The sequence below is a fragment of the Typopeltis vanoorti genome, chromosome 5 (assembly GCF_054136105.1).
Source record: "Typopeltis vanoorti isolate ZY-2024b chromosome 5, IOZ_Tvanoo_1.0, whole genome shotgun sequence".
Taxonomy (NCBI): domain Eukaryota; kingdom Metazoa; phylum Arthropoda; class Arachnida; order Uropygi; family Thelyphonidae; genus Typopeltis; species Typopeltis vanoorti.
In genome coordinates this window covers 17,957,425-17,975,381 of record NC_143553.1, presented here as the reverse complement: position 1 = coordinate 17,975,381, position 17,957 = coordinate 17,957,425, and the positions used below count along the sequence as shown (strand labels likewise).

At 34.0% G+C, this 17,957-nt stretch overlaps 1 protein-coding gene across 1 annotated transcript in view; it reads right to left on the bottom strand.

The window, feature by feature from the left end:
- Ranbp16 (Ran-binding protein 16) overlaps nt 1-17,957 on the bottom strand; it is a 1,020,902-nt gene that overhangs the window by 657,961 nt on the left and 344,984 nt on the right. The window contains exon 11 of the mRNA XM_090392964.1: nt 9,222-9,394. Within this exon, the coding sequence (XP_090249090.1) occupies nt 9,222-9,394 (173 nt within the window). The remainder of the gene's footprint in view (nt 1-9,221; nt 9,395-17,957) is intronic.

Genomic DNA, 17,957 nt, shown 5'->3' with positions numbered 1-17,957 from the left:
GAGCAGAATTACAGATTTGCATGGAAATGTCAGGAAGAATGGGCAGAAAGATGGCATTTTGAAAGAGATATTGAATGATTCAATAGCCCTGATTGGAAATTTGATTATTAAGAGAGTAGTAAGTGAATAGGCATGACGTTTGTTTTCAGAGAGAGAGAGACAAAATTAGTAAGGCAACTAAAACATTGGATAGGAGGAGTAGGTGACCAAGAGAGTGAGTAAAAAGAAGATGATAATGGTAGTTGGCACAAATGACTTGGGTGGTAACAAGCAGAACATAAGTGGATTTCTGGAGACTGTTAAAGGAAGTGAAAGATAACAGTGTGGTAGGCAAGATGGTCAGTATGTTGCTTAGACATGATAATGATGAATTAAAAAGGAAAGCAAAGATTACAAATGGTATTTTAGCAGAGTGCTGTTAGAAGAGAAGAGATTCATTTTGTGAATGTGCGGAATGAATTTGAGGGACAGATAGAGGTGTAGAAAGGGATGGTCTACATTTAAATAGATTTGGTGTGTTAGCTGTCGTTGCAAGAGAAAGTGAATAGAAACACCTGAGGAAGCAAAAGGAATTGTGGAAGAGCACGAGAGTAAGGTAGTATAGTCTGCAAATGGAGAGGAGAGTGGCATGAGTGAAGAGAATAAGAAAGGAAGAACACAAGATGGACAGGGAAATCGCATTGGGGAGGGGAGGGGGGGAGCAACTGCATGTGAAGTGTAGATGATAGTGGATGGATATGTGAGTGTGCAAGAAAGGAATAAGATAGTCAAGGATGTCGTGTAACATTTATGTCTGAGGAGAAGTGTGATATCAATGATGATAGAAAGTAATGTCTGGGGGGGGGGCATGGAGAAATGGGGCCAGTGAGTTTTGATATAGAAACAGAAATGAACAAGCATGTTTATTTATGAATGCTAAAAGTATTCAAAATAAAGGAAATGAAATTGTAGCATTGACAGAACCATTTCATTCAAAAATTGATGGAATAAGTAAGATGTGGTTGAATGAGGATGAGATTCTGATAGGAATAGAAATGTAGTATTTCATGAAGGGCAGAAAGAGAGGAGGAGTTGTGCCCATCCAGGGTATAGATGTAAGGATCAAATTATAACCATGGTTTTGAAGCAGTATGGTGTGAAGTGGAGATGGACAGGATGAAGTTGCTATAGACCTAATAATGTGGAAGGCAGTGAGAAGAAAATCTGTAAGCAAATTGGTGTGGCTAATAACAAAAGGGTAATCACATTAAGGGCAATAGTAATACATACTGGATTGAAGAGACATCACCTGGAACTAAAGAGAATGAATTTCTTGAGTTTTTGGATGATCACGGATTTGAATATCTCATCAGAGGATATTACTGTAAATGAAATGTCAAACAGAATTTCTTACTGGTACTCTGTCAGTAAGAAATTCTGAGGAGTGTCACTCTGAACTTTCACAGTGATATAATATATACAATCTCAGTGTTTTGAGATTGTATATATTAATCTATCTAAATAACTATCTAAATCCTCTCTTAAATCCTAATAATATTTTCCAGCACATGCAGCTGTGAAATAGGTTATAAACTTGTGACAAATGTTACCTTCTGAATGTGGTTTTATTAGCAGACACTCTCTCCCAGAAAAGTATCAAAAAGTTGTTACGAACTAATTTTTGGTTAAGCTCATTTAAACTGAGAACCAACTTATAAATATCAATTCACTCTCCTCTCTTCTCTTCCTGTCAGATAAGTTTAAATTTATCTAAAAAAACTAGCTGGTTGATCTCGATACAAATCTTCTCTGACTTTCATCATTGAATTATGCTCCCCAACTGGGGAGCATGATTCAATGATGGCCTGCCTAGATTTTTATAAATCATGCTTCCTCATTTCTACAAGTAAACTTGTTATACGGGGTGGTCCATAAGTCACAAAGGGGTTTTAAATGTGAATAACTAATAACTAATAAATAAATAAATAAATAAATACATAAAAACTTATTAAATGTTTAAACCCCTTCTTGACTTATGTGCTACCCTGTATAAGCCTACATTCTTTTATAGAAGAATATTGTTGTCTTATCAATATAGTTTCTCATATGAAATTTCCTATCAACCAGTCTCCAATAACCTTTCAAAAGCGGTGCATTCAAGTTATAACTATCTAATATCTTTATCCTGAATTGGATACACTTCCATTTTCATATTAATAAATTTCAAACCCATTTGTGCATCCACTCTTCCCATATTTTACGATCCTCCTGTAAACAACTAACTAATGTCACTTAAGAGTCAAAGTTAGATAAATGAAAGAAGACCTCCACATTCTCAAATAATTCTCAAATAATACCTAATTATCACCTTTGAATGGTGCATCCCAATAGCAGGTTTCTACAGGATAAGATACAAATCAAATGAGTATGTGCTGGCAGTTTGGAAATTAGCCAACCAAGCAAGAATATACCAAATCCTTTCCTTTCCAAATGTTAAAGTATAATGTCAGCTGGAGTGCTGTCCAGTAAAACAGGGCAAAAAATGAAGCCAATTACTGGAACAAACTCTACATCATAAGAAGAATCAATGGAATAGAAGTGAAACTGGCAGAACAACTTGAGAATTACCCCATGGACTTAATTAGTGTTACTGAGATGAAGAAGCAAACAGGTGAATTAACTCATAAATAATAAAAAGATATCTTCATGGTTCTGTATTTCATTATAGCAAAAAAAGAATACAAATAACTTGTAAATAAAAAAGTTACTAAATGTTTAAATCCCTTCATAAGTTATGGACCATCCTGTATAAGCCTCTTGTTAAATCTTGAATGAAGAGATTTCGTTGTGAAATATCTCATTCAGCATTTTACAAGCATCAAAACACTGAGAGAAATACTTGTATATAAGTAGAGATGTTAATTGCTTGAAAAAATTTTTAACGCTTTTAATATTGGACTGATCTATGTAAGATAATATTACCTGTTCTTGTAAATTTAACAATGGAAGAAAAATTGATGAGAAATGTTAGTATGTAAAAGTAAGTTCAAAGTTCGCAAACAAGACATTTGGATTAGTAACATGCCCCGTGGCAGTCACGTACGCATGGAGTAAGTAGCATGAAGGAGTTTCCCAGGAGATGCGAGGAGAAGGACCAGAACCGCGTGCAAAGGAGTAGTGTCGAGAACAACTCAAGGTACAATATAAAAAGCTTGACACTGCTAGCTTGCTCTCTCACTCATAGACTCTTACTCTCAGCGCTCTTCATTTGGTTGCTTCTCTCTCAACTTTGGCGCAGGTCACTCGATGGTCCCAGCTCTCGAGTTATTCCCTGAGATGAATACATGAGAGTGGTCAACAGAACGATGTCTAGATGCAGTTACGCAGCCAAGTAGCGAGCCAAGTGTGAGCATTTCGTCAGTAAAGCGGGAAAAATCAACGCAAGCTGACCGTCATGATAGACCACATGGACCAACTTAAGCAGAGCTGTTCTCGTCTACATTGGAGAGGATAATTCATGATTGTGAGTTCCAGGCTGGCCGATCGGAAAGACAACTGCGAGAAAGAAGAAGGAATTCCACCGTATTCAGTATCCAGTGCATGGTGTCAGCAAGACCAGAGAGTGGCTGTACTGGTGAAACCGGATGTGGTCCTTGTGTTCTGAAATTCTGATATTGGCTGCCCTGCCTGTTTGGCCAAAGTAGGACAGCTTACAGCTGCAAGGGATCTGGTATACACCAGGTAGGTCGGGGGGGACGTTGGTCTTTAGTACAGCAGATAAGGGATGCCAATTTTTTATATGGTCTGTAACAAGAAGTTAAGTCATTAGATATATGAAGAGCCAAAGGCTTCAATTCGGCGACATATATGTCGCCGAATTGAAGTGTACACTGTGCTCAGTGTACATTTTCTGTTTGTACCGCTTTACTGGTCAATACGGTATTGTCTTTACCCGTAAATAACTTCTGCATCCTTGAGAAAGAGGGCAAAGAAGAATGCAAATAAAGACCAAGTGAAAAAAAGGTCAAAGAAATCCCATTCTTTACAAGTGAAGTTGGAAGTTCCGATTCAATTTCATAGAGGTGAACTTAACATTGATATTTCAAGGGACACAGGACCGAGTGATTCTACAATAAGAATCATACGTAATAGTGCTAACACAATTTGTAAGAGCGTTCAAATGGTCCATGAATCAGCATTACTAGAATAACAAACTTTCAATCTCATGCAACTGAGAAAATGGAAATATTGCTGGCTATATGGTAGCATAAGAATCAGCACAGCATACCTTGACTTGTATGACGATCTGATAAAAGATGAAAAGCAACAACACTTTTGTTGTTGGATGGTTTGGCTGCTATAGAAGTCCCTATGCCTTCCACTATCTCGACCAGACAGGCTGCAGCTGCAGATCACATTGCCACTAAATTATTTTTCATGATCTCTTCAAAGCAAAGATAGCAAGAAGTTACAATCAGAACTTGAAAACTGTAAGTCAGTGTTCACTGAGTGATTCTTGAAAATGCAGCCTCCTTAAACCTCCTATGAGCCTTCAACTTCAAAAAGCATGCTGAATAAGATGAAATTACAATGTATTACTAGTAAAAAAAGAGAAATACTTTAATAGTTATTCATATGGTCTGAATATTTTAATTACTACTCTTATGCCTTAATATGTGCGAAAAATAGGTACATTTTTCATTAAATTAATCCTGAAATCAAAGTCTTGCTCATTTGGGAATACAACTTCTATCATCCCATTTTGTAAGCCTCCTGTTTTATGCATTTTTGATATATGAAGTGATTCTTAGGAATACAAACCCTGTGTATAATGAAAGTTATCCGTATAAGACAACATTATTCTCAGGGTTCACATTGATGAGTATGGGCATGGCAAACCCAAGATACCCATGCTAAACCTGATCTTATTTCCTACAATACATGATACATTTGGTATATTATATCTGTAGACCAGTCTTTTACTCTTCTTTCCTCTACTTTCTACAACTTCTCCTCCCTCTCCCCCATTCCTATCAGAGCAATTCAAAGGCTGGGGGGGGGGATTTACTCTTTCCTCTCAAATGGCAGTTTCCACTATCTACCAAAAAAAAAAAAAAAGGCAAGCTCAACTGCCAGCCCCACCACTAGGATACCTATTGTCATGCTAGTAACTTGACATATTTTATTTCAAGTCTCAAATAAATCTAAAAGCAAAAGAAAATGTGATAAACTCTGAATTGTATAAATTTGCTGGATAAAAATTTCCTCAAAGAATATTAAAATTTTTAAATTTTAATTGGTGCATTTGAATCATGGATGGCATTCCAAAAGGTCTTAAACAGGGATACTTTAATTTTGATCACCCTATATAAACAAATGGACAAATACAAATAGAATACAAGTAGAGCAATGCCTATATTTAAAAAAAAAAAAAAAAAAAAAAAAGTTGGGGAGGGGGAATAAAAGATAACCTGCTAATTAAAGAGCATGCTACAAAACATATAGTAGATAGTAGAATATTAAATATAAAAAGAGGACAGTAGAATACTTAATGAAAAATTTAAATATACACTGAAAAAATATTATTAAAATGTCAATGGATTTAGAAAAGGATGCTCTACAATAGATGCAACTTTTTGTTTAAAACTACTTACAGAGAAAGGAGAATTTAATTTAGAAACTCGTTTTTTGTTTATAGTTTATGAAAAAGCATTTAACAAAGTAAACGGTATATACTGTTTGACATATTATAAAGATAATGAAATAAAAATAAAAATTAATGAAAAAATGTCTCAAAAACAATATATAAACCAAGAAGTAAAGACACGGATGCCCTCTGTGTCCAACGCATTTTAATATTTTATACTAATGAAATATTAATACAGCAGAACACCTTAAATAACCGGTATAGAAATTTCCCAGAATAACAAAATAAATGCACTATTATTTACAGGTAATCAGGTAATATCAGATAAGGAAAGAACAATATATAATTTAAACATTATAGTCAAACAGTTTGGAATGAAAATATCCAGAGATAAAACTAAAACAATGGCATTTTGTTGACAAATTCCAGTTAGAATAAGTTAGAAACAGGTAAATAATTTCAATTATCCTGGATGTGAAATATATGAAGAAGAAAGACATAAAATGGAAAACTTCAAAGACATAAAATGAAAAACATTATAAGCCTGCTAAATAGAGCACTCAATTCAAATATTGTACAAAAACAAACATACTTGAAAATATACAACACTTTAGCACTATATTGTTGTATATTCATTTATTACCTAAATTTTGTTTCCATATTATTATATGGAAACGAAATTTGGATAATAAACGAACAAAATAAACAAGTGAAATGAGATACATGAGAAGAACTACAAAATACACATTATTCAACAAAAAAAAAAGGAAGAAGAAGATATTTGAAAAACTGAAAATAAAATCAACAGAAGATAAACTAAACAATTACAAACAAAACTGGACAGAACGTGAATCAACTGGAAAGAGAATGCTGAGGCAGATCTGAAAAGAGGATATTAGATGGATAATGAGACTGGAACACATTAATATGATCTATATCCATAATTAACATTATCATGACAATATTATGAAAGAACATATTTCACTTTATTAAGAAAAGCAGTATGAAATCCAATATTAGAATTGCAGACATCAAACTTAGTTTTTTTGTTGTCCCCCCCCCACACACACATATGACAAATTCACTGCAGTATCCAGGATTCTTTAAACTTAACAAAACAGAAGACAGAAGTTCAAAACAGAAGTTCAAACCTATTTTAACTTAAAGAACTGATAACCAGATTAGAAATAATTGATCAATGACTAGAAACCATAGACATGAAAGTACTTAGAAACATTAAGGGAGAGAATTGATGGAATCAACATTATTAACATTCAAGAATGTGCGAGAAGAGCTCAGGTAAGGGGGTATGGTTACTCATACAGTATAGAAGAGGAAAGGTGTTAGACATTAAGACAACAGGGTGTAAGTTGATTGATACAATATGAAGTGCCTTAGAAGACCGAAATATAAGGTGTGATGACAATGGATTGTGACAACTGAGTAACTAAATTTGGAAGAAGATGACTGATAAGAGATTAATGATAATGTAACTTAATTGTGTACTACTGTCATGGTAATCTGTGCATCCCTTCAGATTACATATTGGGCACTGATAATAGTAATGATCATTTACTACTCTGCCCAAAGTGAGAAATTTTACTCTTCTTAATATCTGAACCAAATTCATGTAGGATAATATTAAAGAAAGAGTCCCAACACTAATCCCTATAATATCACTCATAAAACCTGGTCTTTGAAGATTTTCCTCTAAACACTATTTAATGTAATAGATCACTTACCAGTTTTCTGCTAATTTGAGTGATCAGCAATTTTAATCAGTAAATCCTTATGGTGTGACACATCAAAGGTTATTAAAAATCCGAATAAATCACGTCATAGACATAAACCTTGGCCAATTTGCCTAATGACTTTTTAATAGACATACTGTGCTGTGTTGAAAAGTTATCCTTGTCAACATGTACTGGGTGGCAAATAAGTTCAGTCGGTTTTTCAGAGTGGAATGAAAAACACATTTTATTTAATATATATAATACATACTAGTCAGTTATATATTGACCCTCCTCATCAATGACCTCTTGCCATCTGTCCAGCAACTTCATTATGCCGCGTTTTAAAACTCCTAAGGTTCACTGGCGAAAAGCTGATCCAAATGTCTTTTAACAGCCTCCTCATTAGCGAAGATTTTCCCGTTAGAGAATTCTGCAACGATTGGAATAATTGGTAATCGGAAAGTGCCAGGTCCAGTGAATACGGAAGATGCGGAAAAACATCCCAGCCAAGACATAACAATTTACTCCGGGTTGTTAACAATGTATGGGGTCTGGCGTTGTCGTGGTGAAAGACAACTCCTTTCCGATCTGCCAACGCAGGACGTTTTGTGCTAATTGCACAGGCCAGTCGAGTTAACTGTGAGCAATGGACAGTTGAATCAATCGTTCTGCCTGATGGTAACACCTGTTTCACACCAGTGGATAACACCTTTATAATCCCACCACACAGAGAGCATGATCTTCTTTGGGTGCAATCCTGCTTTTGAGGTTGTTTGTGGCAGTTCGCTCTTGTGCCACCATGATCTTTTACATACGTTATTGTACACGACCCATTTTTAATCTACTGTAATCATCCACTTCAAAAATGGGTCGTTTTCTTGGCGACATCGCAGCGAATCACAGATGGATATGCGAACAGTCATATTCGCCTCAGTCAATTCATGCGACACCCAAACACTGAGTTTTGAAACATATCCCAGCTTGTGCAAATGGTTTTCAATGCTTGTATGCGATATGTTCATACTGCAGCAATCTCCCGCACTGTTTGTGATGGATTTTTGTCAACGATATCCTTCACCACAATCAAATCAATCTAGGACGGGCGACCGGCACAAGACGCATCACTGATGTCGAAATCTCCAGAACGGAAGTTGGCATACGCATTCTGTTAAGGCACCATCCCCATGTACGCTGTATATTTTTTATGGGCCTCCACAGCTCGTTTGCTTTTTTGAAATAAAAAAGCAAAATATGCCAGTAACGTACGTTATTTCCTTCCATTTCTAAAAATATGTTACACACACACAACTGAAGTAGGTCAAATGAAAACTCACTGAAAAGGTTATGTGAAATGTCACCTTTCAACTGCATAATAGCTTTGCACAGTAGTGCAACAATAGGGACAGGCGAAGCAGCATAAACCTGTACTAACGCATAAACCGAATGAACTTATTTGTCAACCCAATATATACTTTCTAATTCAATTTCTTCAATTACTTTGTAACCGTGTGGTTTATTTTATACATTTTCTACCTTTTGATTGTAGGTTTATCAAAAATCTGCATTATGTTCTTCTTTCATCTGTTTGGGTAAGTTAATTGTGATTGTATTGTATTATATTATAACTCAAAAAACATATATATATATATCAGGTCCACTAGTACAAATCAAAAATTTTGGTTTTAAAAATAAGTGTTTGCAGTTAAATAAGTCTAGCAATAAAAGCTTAATTATGGGTATGAGATGTGATATTTCAAGTTAATTTTTCCAACATTAGAGAAATGAAATGTATTACCTTTAGTGTCTATTAACAACTATTAAACCAAAACAAACATATTCTTTATATATATATATATATTTACCTGATTATAGCTGTAACAGACTCCAATCTTGATGTGATATAGGCATGTGTCACCTCTGGTGTATATGTTTCCAACAGATGAGGTTCTGAAGCCTTGACATAGGGTACAGATGCCACCATACGCTGCCACAAGCTGAGAAGGTAGTGGATGCTGTTGGGGGCAAACTGCCACATCTGGAGGAGGTGGGACCATCAGACATGGTGTTGGCATCAGCTCTACCTGTGTTATGTGGGCACAGGATACCAGCTACTACACTGGTCAGTAATATGCTACTAACACTCTTAATTACGATTTAATTATCCTGACTGACAATTAAAATCTAAATGCACAGCCACAACATTCTTTATAATTAACTAAGTTTAAGCACATATTATTCCTCAAAGTAATAAAATGATGTAGACCGTGTCAAAATATTGATAAATAACAGCGTAATACAGGTAGTCCTCGACTTACGACAACTCGACTTATGATGATTCGCACTTATAACGCCCAAAATTATTATTATTAAAAATTCTCTAATTTAACTTTGCTGCCAGAATAGACATCACACATATATCACATTGCTTTTTGTATATGCATTGCAGCGTCACCATTAGTCGACAAGCAAAGCCTATCACCAATATGCAATAGCCGCTACTATGATTAATCCACGTCTAACATATCACAGCCTTTGGCACGTTAGTTGCTAATCAGCAGTCGTTTTTCTCTCGTTGCGATTTTTGTATCTCGTCGTAACTCTATCATGTCCAGTAAGAGAAGTAAAACTACTAATGAAAATTCTAGCATAAAAAAGAAGGCAAGAAAAACTTTAAGTTTAGATGTTAAAATGAAGGTCATTAAAGCACATGACAAAGGAAAGAAAGTCGGTGAAATAGCACGAGAAGAAAAACTATCACATTCAACTGTTTCAACAATCATAAAAGATAAATCAAGAATAATGGAGGCAGCTAAAGGGGCAGTTATTATGAAATGTACAATTTAACGAAAAAAAGAGACGGGCCAATTCGTGAAATGGAGAAGCTGTTAATGATATGGATAGATGATCAAATCGACAAGAATATTCCTCTCAGTTTATGATTCAAAGAACGCGGCCCATTTGACAATTTAAGGAAACAACAAGAAGATAAATACGGCGAGCATACATTTAATGCTGGTAAAGGTTGGTTTAATCAATTCAAAAGCCGATTTAACTTACATAACATACAAATAATGGGAGAAGCTGCTAGTTCCGATTTTGAAAGTGCCGAAATTTTCAAGACAAATATGGAAGAGATGATAAAAGATGAAGGCTATTTGCTACAGCAGATGTTTAACATATATGAAACCGGATTGTTCTGGAAAAGAATGCCAGAATGAAACTTACATTCACAGAGAAGCTACATCGCCGCTTGGTTTTAAGGTATTTAAAGATAGGATTACACTTCTTCTTGGAGGAAATGCTGCTCGTTTTAAATTAAAACCATTTCTTGTTTACCGTTCACAAAACCCCAGAGCTTTGAAAAACATTTCACAAGAATAAATTGCCGGTTTACTGCAGCAGTAATCCTAAGGCTTGGATGACAATTGTTTTATTCGAAGACTAGTTCTTAACTTGTTTTTTTCCAGAAGTAAGTGCCTACTGTCTTGAAAAAAAGCATTCCTTTTAAAATTCTATTGCTGCTTGGCAATGCTCCAGGACATCCTCTTCACATCGGCAATTTGAATGAAAATATAAATGTGTTGTATCTACTGCCCAATACAACAGCTGTGATTCAACCTATGGATCAAGGTTCGATTGTTACATTCAAGACATATTACCTGAAAACTACATTTTCTCAAGCAATAAATGCAATGGACAAAGATGCTATAACATTACGCGATTTTTGGAAAAATTACGATATTAACCAATGTATCCAGAATATTGGAACTTCATGGAAGGAAGTATCGGAACAATGTATGCAAGGAATTTGGAAGAAGTTACTACCGCAGGAGACACTCAAAGAGTACAATGAGCATAGTATGTTAGAACAAATTGGTGAAGAAATCGTCGAAATTGCAAGGAAAACTGGATTTAGAAATCAATATTACTGATATAGAAGAATTAGCAGATCATGAAGAAGGTGAACTGACTGATCAAGACTTGATTTTCCAAAATGAAAAAGTTGAAGAAGAAGAAAGGAATAATGAAGAAGATGAAGAAGAAAAATTGTTAAAAAAATTTACTGTAAAAGGATTAGCTGAAGTATTTTCTAAACTAAATCAAGGACTTCAGCTACTCGAAAATATGGATCAAGACACTGATCGCTTCGCCAAAATCGAAAAGCAAATTCGAGAAGCAGTCAGATGTTATCGCGTAATATATGAAGGGAAAATAAAAAAACAGACAACATTAACCAATTTTCTGATTAAAAAAGCTACTCCGGATCGCAAGAAATAAGCATATCATCCAAATAAGTGACATTTACTCACCTGTTTAATTAAAGACAACATTAATAAGTTTTTTTGTTTATGTTAACTAATATTTAAAGGAATTTCAAATTAAAGTAAGTGCACCATTTTTGATATGTGTTTATATTTTTTTTTTCTTAAATTCTTCTTTCTTAATTTTGTATTTAAGTATTTGTATGTGCTAATAAATAATTTATAAATGTTTATGTAAGTTCATACATTTTTCAAATGTTTTAAGTTATATAGAAACATAATTTATGAAAATATAACAGAAATCAAACAAATCAAGAATTAACAAAAGTCCTCGACTTACGTCAGAATAGACTTACGACAGAGAGGTTGGAATGTAACCCCGTCGTAAGTCGAGAACTACCTGTACTTTAGTTTTTAATGGAATTACCATAAAATTAAACATAAATCAATAATGTATTAATGATTTTGCCCCAAAACACACACAGAGATCAATATGAATTTAAAATTGCATTTTCCAATACAGGTAACCGTCGTATAATGTGGCACTTATACAACACGGTTTCGATATAATGTGGTCTACAAATTGTAGTAACCCTTGTTCAGCGCAGTTTTGATATAATACGGCCTGGAAATTGTAGTAACCCTTTATCTTTTCATATATTTTTCACCGCACAGCTTAAAAATCAAATTTATCTACATTAAATTTGCGTTTGCCCATATTGTGCATGTAGTTATAAGTAGTCAATTTATATTAGGGAAAATACTCTTTAGCAAGCATGTACAACAATTTTTTACAGTAAACAAAGACAATTGAATTTGTCTTCCTTTTCTGCCAGGAAAGTGCATTAAAAATCATAAGTGTGTTAATCTCAAGCTGAGCACTTTATTTTCTGATGAGTTACAATATGTAATGGTTTTTTTTTTGTGTAAAAAATTTATTTTTATAGTAATGGCCACTTAGAGGGCTTTTGCGATATAGTTGAAAACGAAATTAGCGAATTTATTGATGGGAAATAGATTTAAATGAGGAGGAACTGGTAGAATGAATAGATGATGTCGAACCAAATGGCGGGGAAAGTTCTGCCGAAGATTCTAATTGTGATGAATCCGTTAAAGAATTCAGTTTAAAGAAATTAGCAGAAGGATTGGACTTAGCAAGAAAGTTAGCAAGTTATTTTAAGGATAATGATCCCTCAATGAAGCGCTCCGGAAAATTCACAAGATATTTGGATATTTATTTAGCTCCATATCATGAACTTAATAAAAAAAAAAAAATGAATTGCAGCATACCAGTAAGTAAGGTTTTATTACTGACTGCTTGATAATTAAACCAGCCAAAGTATGCAATGAGAAGTATACAAATGAGGTCCAAGAGATTTCACGTGATGATGATGCCTGGCCACTCGTAAATAAAGAACATCTACGAAATGTTAGTTTTGAAGACAGTGATGACGATTAAAATATGCACTTTATTTTATTTTGCCTAAAACATTTATGCATTATGGGCAATGAAGTTTACGTACAATTTTTAATTTTATAAGTTTATACTATGTATTTGTTTCACAGTTGATATGTTTTCTTAACTTACATGAATTACCTGAATTAAATAAAAATATTTTTTTGTTGGGTATGTCGTTGTTTATATAATTTTAAAAAAAAAACGATTTCGGAATCTAATCCTACTTTTTCTATGTGATTTGAGTATCGCATAATGCGATATTTCTATGGAACCTAACATCCACGTTATACAAAGATTACCTGTATTAGTACACTTTCCAGCATTATTATTTTTCAGTTGATATATTCCCACAGTCCTAACTCTTGAAGAAATACTATATGATATTACTGTTATCTCCCTGTGATTATATAAAATAATCACAGGGAAATATAAAATATATAAAATGAGTAACAGCCCCATCAATATCCCCCCCCCTTTACCTTAAACATGAAATAACACTTGTGTAGCTAATTTTTCTCTAATAACATTTGTGAATTTAACTACAGTTAAGAATGTAATCCAATATATGCAGAAAAATATACAAAAACTTACGATACATTTGGGATAAGTTGAATATTGATATTTGGTATAAGAAGATTTTTAGGGGAGGAACAGAGGGGGCTCAAAATAACTAAGCTCATTCCATGACCAAAAATGGAACAAATGAAAACAACTGTAATGTAATAACAGCATGTAATAAATCCAATGATTTGCATTTTAAGTTTAATTTTTCACTGATTCAGCAAATAAGTGAGAAAAGATGCATGTCTGCAGCTTTTGGTAGAGGCATATCTTGGTTATGACAAAATCAGGTTCCAGACTATAATAAATCACTACCTCCACCACCCACCCACCTGTAGATGCATGAAATGGTTTAATACCATTTTTCAGCAAGCATATATGTACATGTAAATAAAACATTTAGTTAATCAGGTATGCAAGCAAAAAATTTTGAATTTTCACAAACAAGAAAGTTTTTCTGAATAGTTTGGCTTAAGGCAGCATGGAAACCAGTTCAGGTAGTTTTAACTGGTATAGCACTCTTCACTTAACTAAGAACTTTATCTTAACAAAACAAAGATAAAGTACTTAGTTAAATGAAAAGTGCTACATTAGTGTGAGGTATGTTTGGCCTGCAACCTATCTCTGTGTATGATATGCCATCATCGCTAAATTTAATAATTTTAATCTTTGCACTAGCATGTAATGTATTTATGATTTATGCATCTTCTTTTCACTAGAGGAACAGCACCCTTACTTTTAATTTTATCTGCCATTATTAACAACAATTAAATAATAGTTATAAACATTTAGAATTCACAGTGAAACACCAAAGCAAAGAGGTGTAATGATCAATGATGTCACAAACAAGCAGTTCAAAAAATCTGTATCAGTTGATTCATAGGACATCATGACACTAAAACTGTTAAATGTGCAGATTGCTAAAAGGCAGTGTACTGCTATGTAACAAATGATAAACAGTGATTTCGAATATATAACTGCAAATTAAATAAATAATTTGCTTTCTCTTTTTTTTCTAACAACAGAAACCAAGAAGAGAAAATATTCCTTAAATAAAGCAACACTATTATAAAAATTCCACCATCCAAAGAACAGGACCCATGATATTTAAAAAAAAAATGGCTTGGAAAATGAGAATTTAAAAATTCTCAAACCATCTATTCACAAACTAAAAAAACACAATATATCTATACTATAAAAAAAAAAAATTAAATTAATGGTATACTCCAGGAACCCTGGCACAGAGGAATAAAACAAGCTATTTTAACTGCCCTTTAAAATTCAGATATCACAATACAAGCAGATGAGGAGCTCTGAACAGAAATCCTAACTGAGGGATATAAAAAAAAAAAAAAAAAAAGAAAGAAAGAAAGAAAGAAAAAAATCCATGCACTACAATCACCTCTCAAGACAGTTAACTCATAGGGACCAGCACAATAATAGTTGACTACAGTGGATAATTTGGTATTTAGAGATATTATATCATCTTACTTTTTCTCTTTTTTTTTAAACTTTCAGCAACAGCCAATTTTAAATAAATATATTAAACAAAGAAAGAATATATTTTTAGATTATAAAGAAAGAACAACAATTGGAAGACCTCTTTACAGATTTAGAACTCACAACAATTAACAATGAACAGAGCACCTATCTCTCTAAAACTACGGGAAACTGAATCTGCTATTGACATCACAGCTATTAATTATAGTATTGCATCAAGTGCACAATGGAAAATTTTGGGAAATGCCATCAGTGACCACAGACCCATAATAATAACACTAAACTTCAAGATTGATCAAGAACAGCAAATCAAGGACATGGAACTTCAGAAAAGCTGACTGGACAAGGTTTGCTCAAACCTTGCAGAGCCTCTGTCAAGATGAACCTGTCTCTGGAAACCTCGACAGAAAATTACAAATCTTTACTTCACACATCAGTAAAGCTGCCAAAGCAACAATACCAAGAGGCAAGCAGAAAAATACCTGGATACCATACTGGAAAGATCACAATATTTTCAATGATTACAGAAAGAGACAATATCAATGAACAATTCAGAATTAATAAAACTGATGAATACAAAAAGAAATTAATGGACATAACACACAAAATAGAGCAGGAAATTTGGAAGTGCAAACAAGAGAAATGGGCGGAGTTTTGCAGTAACCTGGATCCAAGAAAAGACAGCCAACACTGGAACATTATTAGAATCCTAGACAACAATATCAAAAAAGAGAACCAACAGAAAACAAACTTCATCATAAATGCTGAGAAACAAGCTATTACAAATCAAGAAATTGCAAACACACTGGCGAAAACTTATTCAAACACCAAACTTCAGTATAACAGAGAGGACAAGACCCTCAATAAACTCGCAAGTAAAATACGAAAACAAGCAAGAACATACCAATATAATGACATCTTCTCTGAAGAATTAACACTAAGTGAACTAAATTCATCAATCGAGAAAACTGCACCTAATAAATCTCCTGGTAATGATCTTATCTTTGGTCATATGGTCAAACACCTTGGCAAAATTGCCAAAGAACAACTTCTGGACATCCTCAATACCTCAATAAGAATGGAAAAAATTAGTTATTGTACCCATCCTAAAACCTGCCAAAAATGCTGCAGAATGTCAAAGTTATAGACCTATCGCATTAACTAGCATACTTTGTAAAATTACTGAAAGAATCATACACTCCAGGCTTATGCACTGGCTGCAAAAAATAAGAAAATCAACTACTACCAAACTGCCTATAGAACTTGTCATTCGACAACAGATCAATTATTCCACTTCTGCCAAACAATAATAGACTCATTTCAGGAAAAAACAACAAAAAAGATAACTGCCATATTCCTTGATATGACTGCTGCTTTTGATCGTGTTTGGATCAAAAAATTAATACAAACAGTACAGTCAGATGAATGCAGCAATATCAAAAGAGCGAAAAACCTGGGCTGGTGTTCCCCAGGGCTCAGTACTCAGTCCCTTACTATTCCTTCTATATGTCAATAACATTCATCCCTACCTTACAGAAGACACAAAAGTAACTTGCTATACAGATGATATAGCCATCTGGCACACTAGTGCTAAAATCAAAGAATCAGAGGAGATTCTAAACAAATTCCATGAGAGGATTAGAAAAATGGTCAGATGAACTTAAACTCAAAATCAACCCAGACAAAACAAAACACCTTTAGTTTTGTTTTGACAGGAAAAATAGACATTCCTACAATCCCAAAGTCATGATCAACAACAAGCTAATTGAAAAAGTCGCAAATCCAAAATACCTTAGTATTACGTTTGATCAGGAATTACGTTTTGCACAACACATCGCTAACACTTCCAACAGAGCGCTAAAAAAATTAAATATACTGAAAAGGCTTTGTGGAACAAATTGGGGCACAAAGCCAAAAATCCTCAAAACTACTTACACTACACTAATAAGGCCAATAATGGAATATGCAGCACCTATCTGGTCACCTTTGGCCTCATCGGTAAAGAAAAAATTCTACAAAATACAAGCAAAAGCATCCAAGATTATCATTAGTGCAGTCTCATCCACTAACAACATCAGAGCCCAACAGGAATGCGGGCTTGACCTGCTGGAGGACAGACGAAAATTTGCCACTATAAAATTCATAAATAATATCGGAAGCTATCAAAGTGATCATATCTCCCTAAAAACTTATGAACATTGGAACCAAAAATGCAGACTTCACAGATCATCAACTTTACAATACGATGACACTATCAGGAAAGAAATAAGTCTTGATCAGCTAAATACCCACATAAACAAAGAACCTCTATTTTCCAGTCCTTTACCTTCATAAATCTAAACCTTACCAAACTTTGTACCAAAAAAAAAGAACAAAAAGAAATGCTCAAAGAAAAAGGCCTAAATACTATCAATCTTCTTTCATCCTCCAAACAGGTTATTTGTTATACCGATGGATCGTCAGACACCAATATGATTAATGGAGGCACTGGTGTTCTCCTTCTACTCCCGAAAGGTGAAAAACTTTCAATAAAAGTTGGATCTGGGAGAATCGCTTCCAATTTCACCAGCAAACTCTACACAATAAATAAAGCACTAGAAGCCTACTTAAAACTGTCATCATCTCAACAATCTGAAGGAATTATAATTTACAGTGACTCAAGATCAGCTAAGGTATTGCCAAGCTCACACAAGACATCCATAAACTCTTAAATCAACTAAAGTGTTTAGGTAAAAGTTGCATTTCACAATGGATTCCTGCTCATGTAGGCATTGATTACAATGAAGCAGCTGATAAATTAGCAAAAGAGGCCAGAG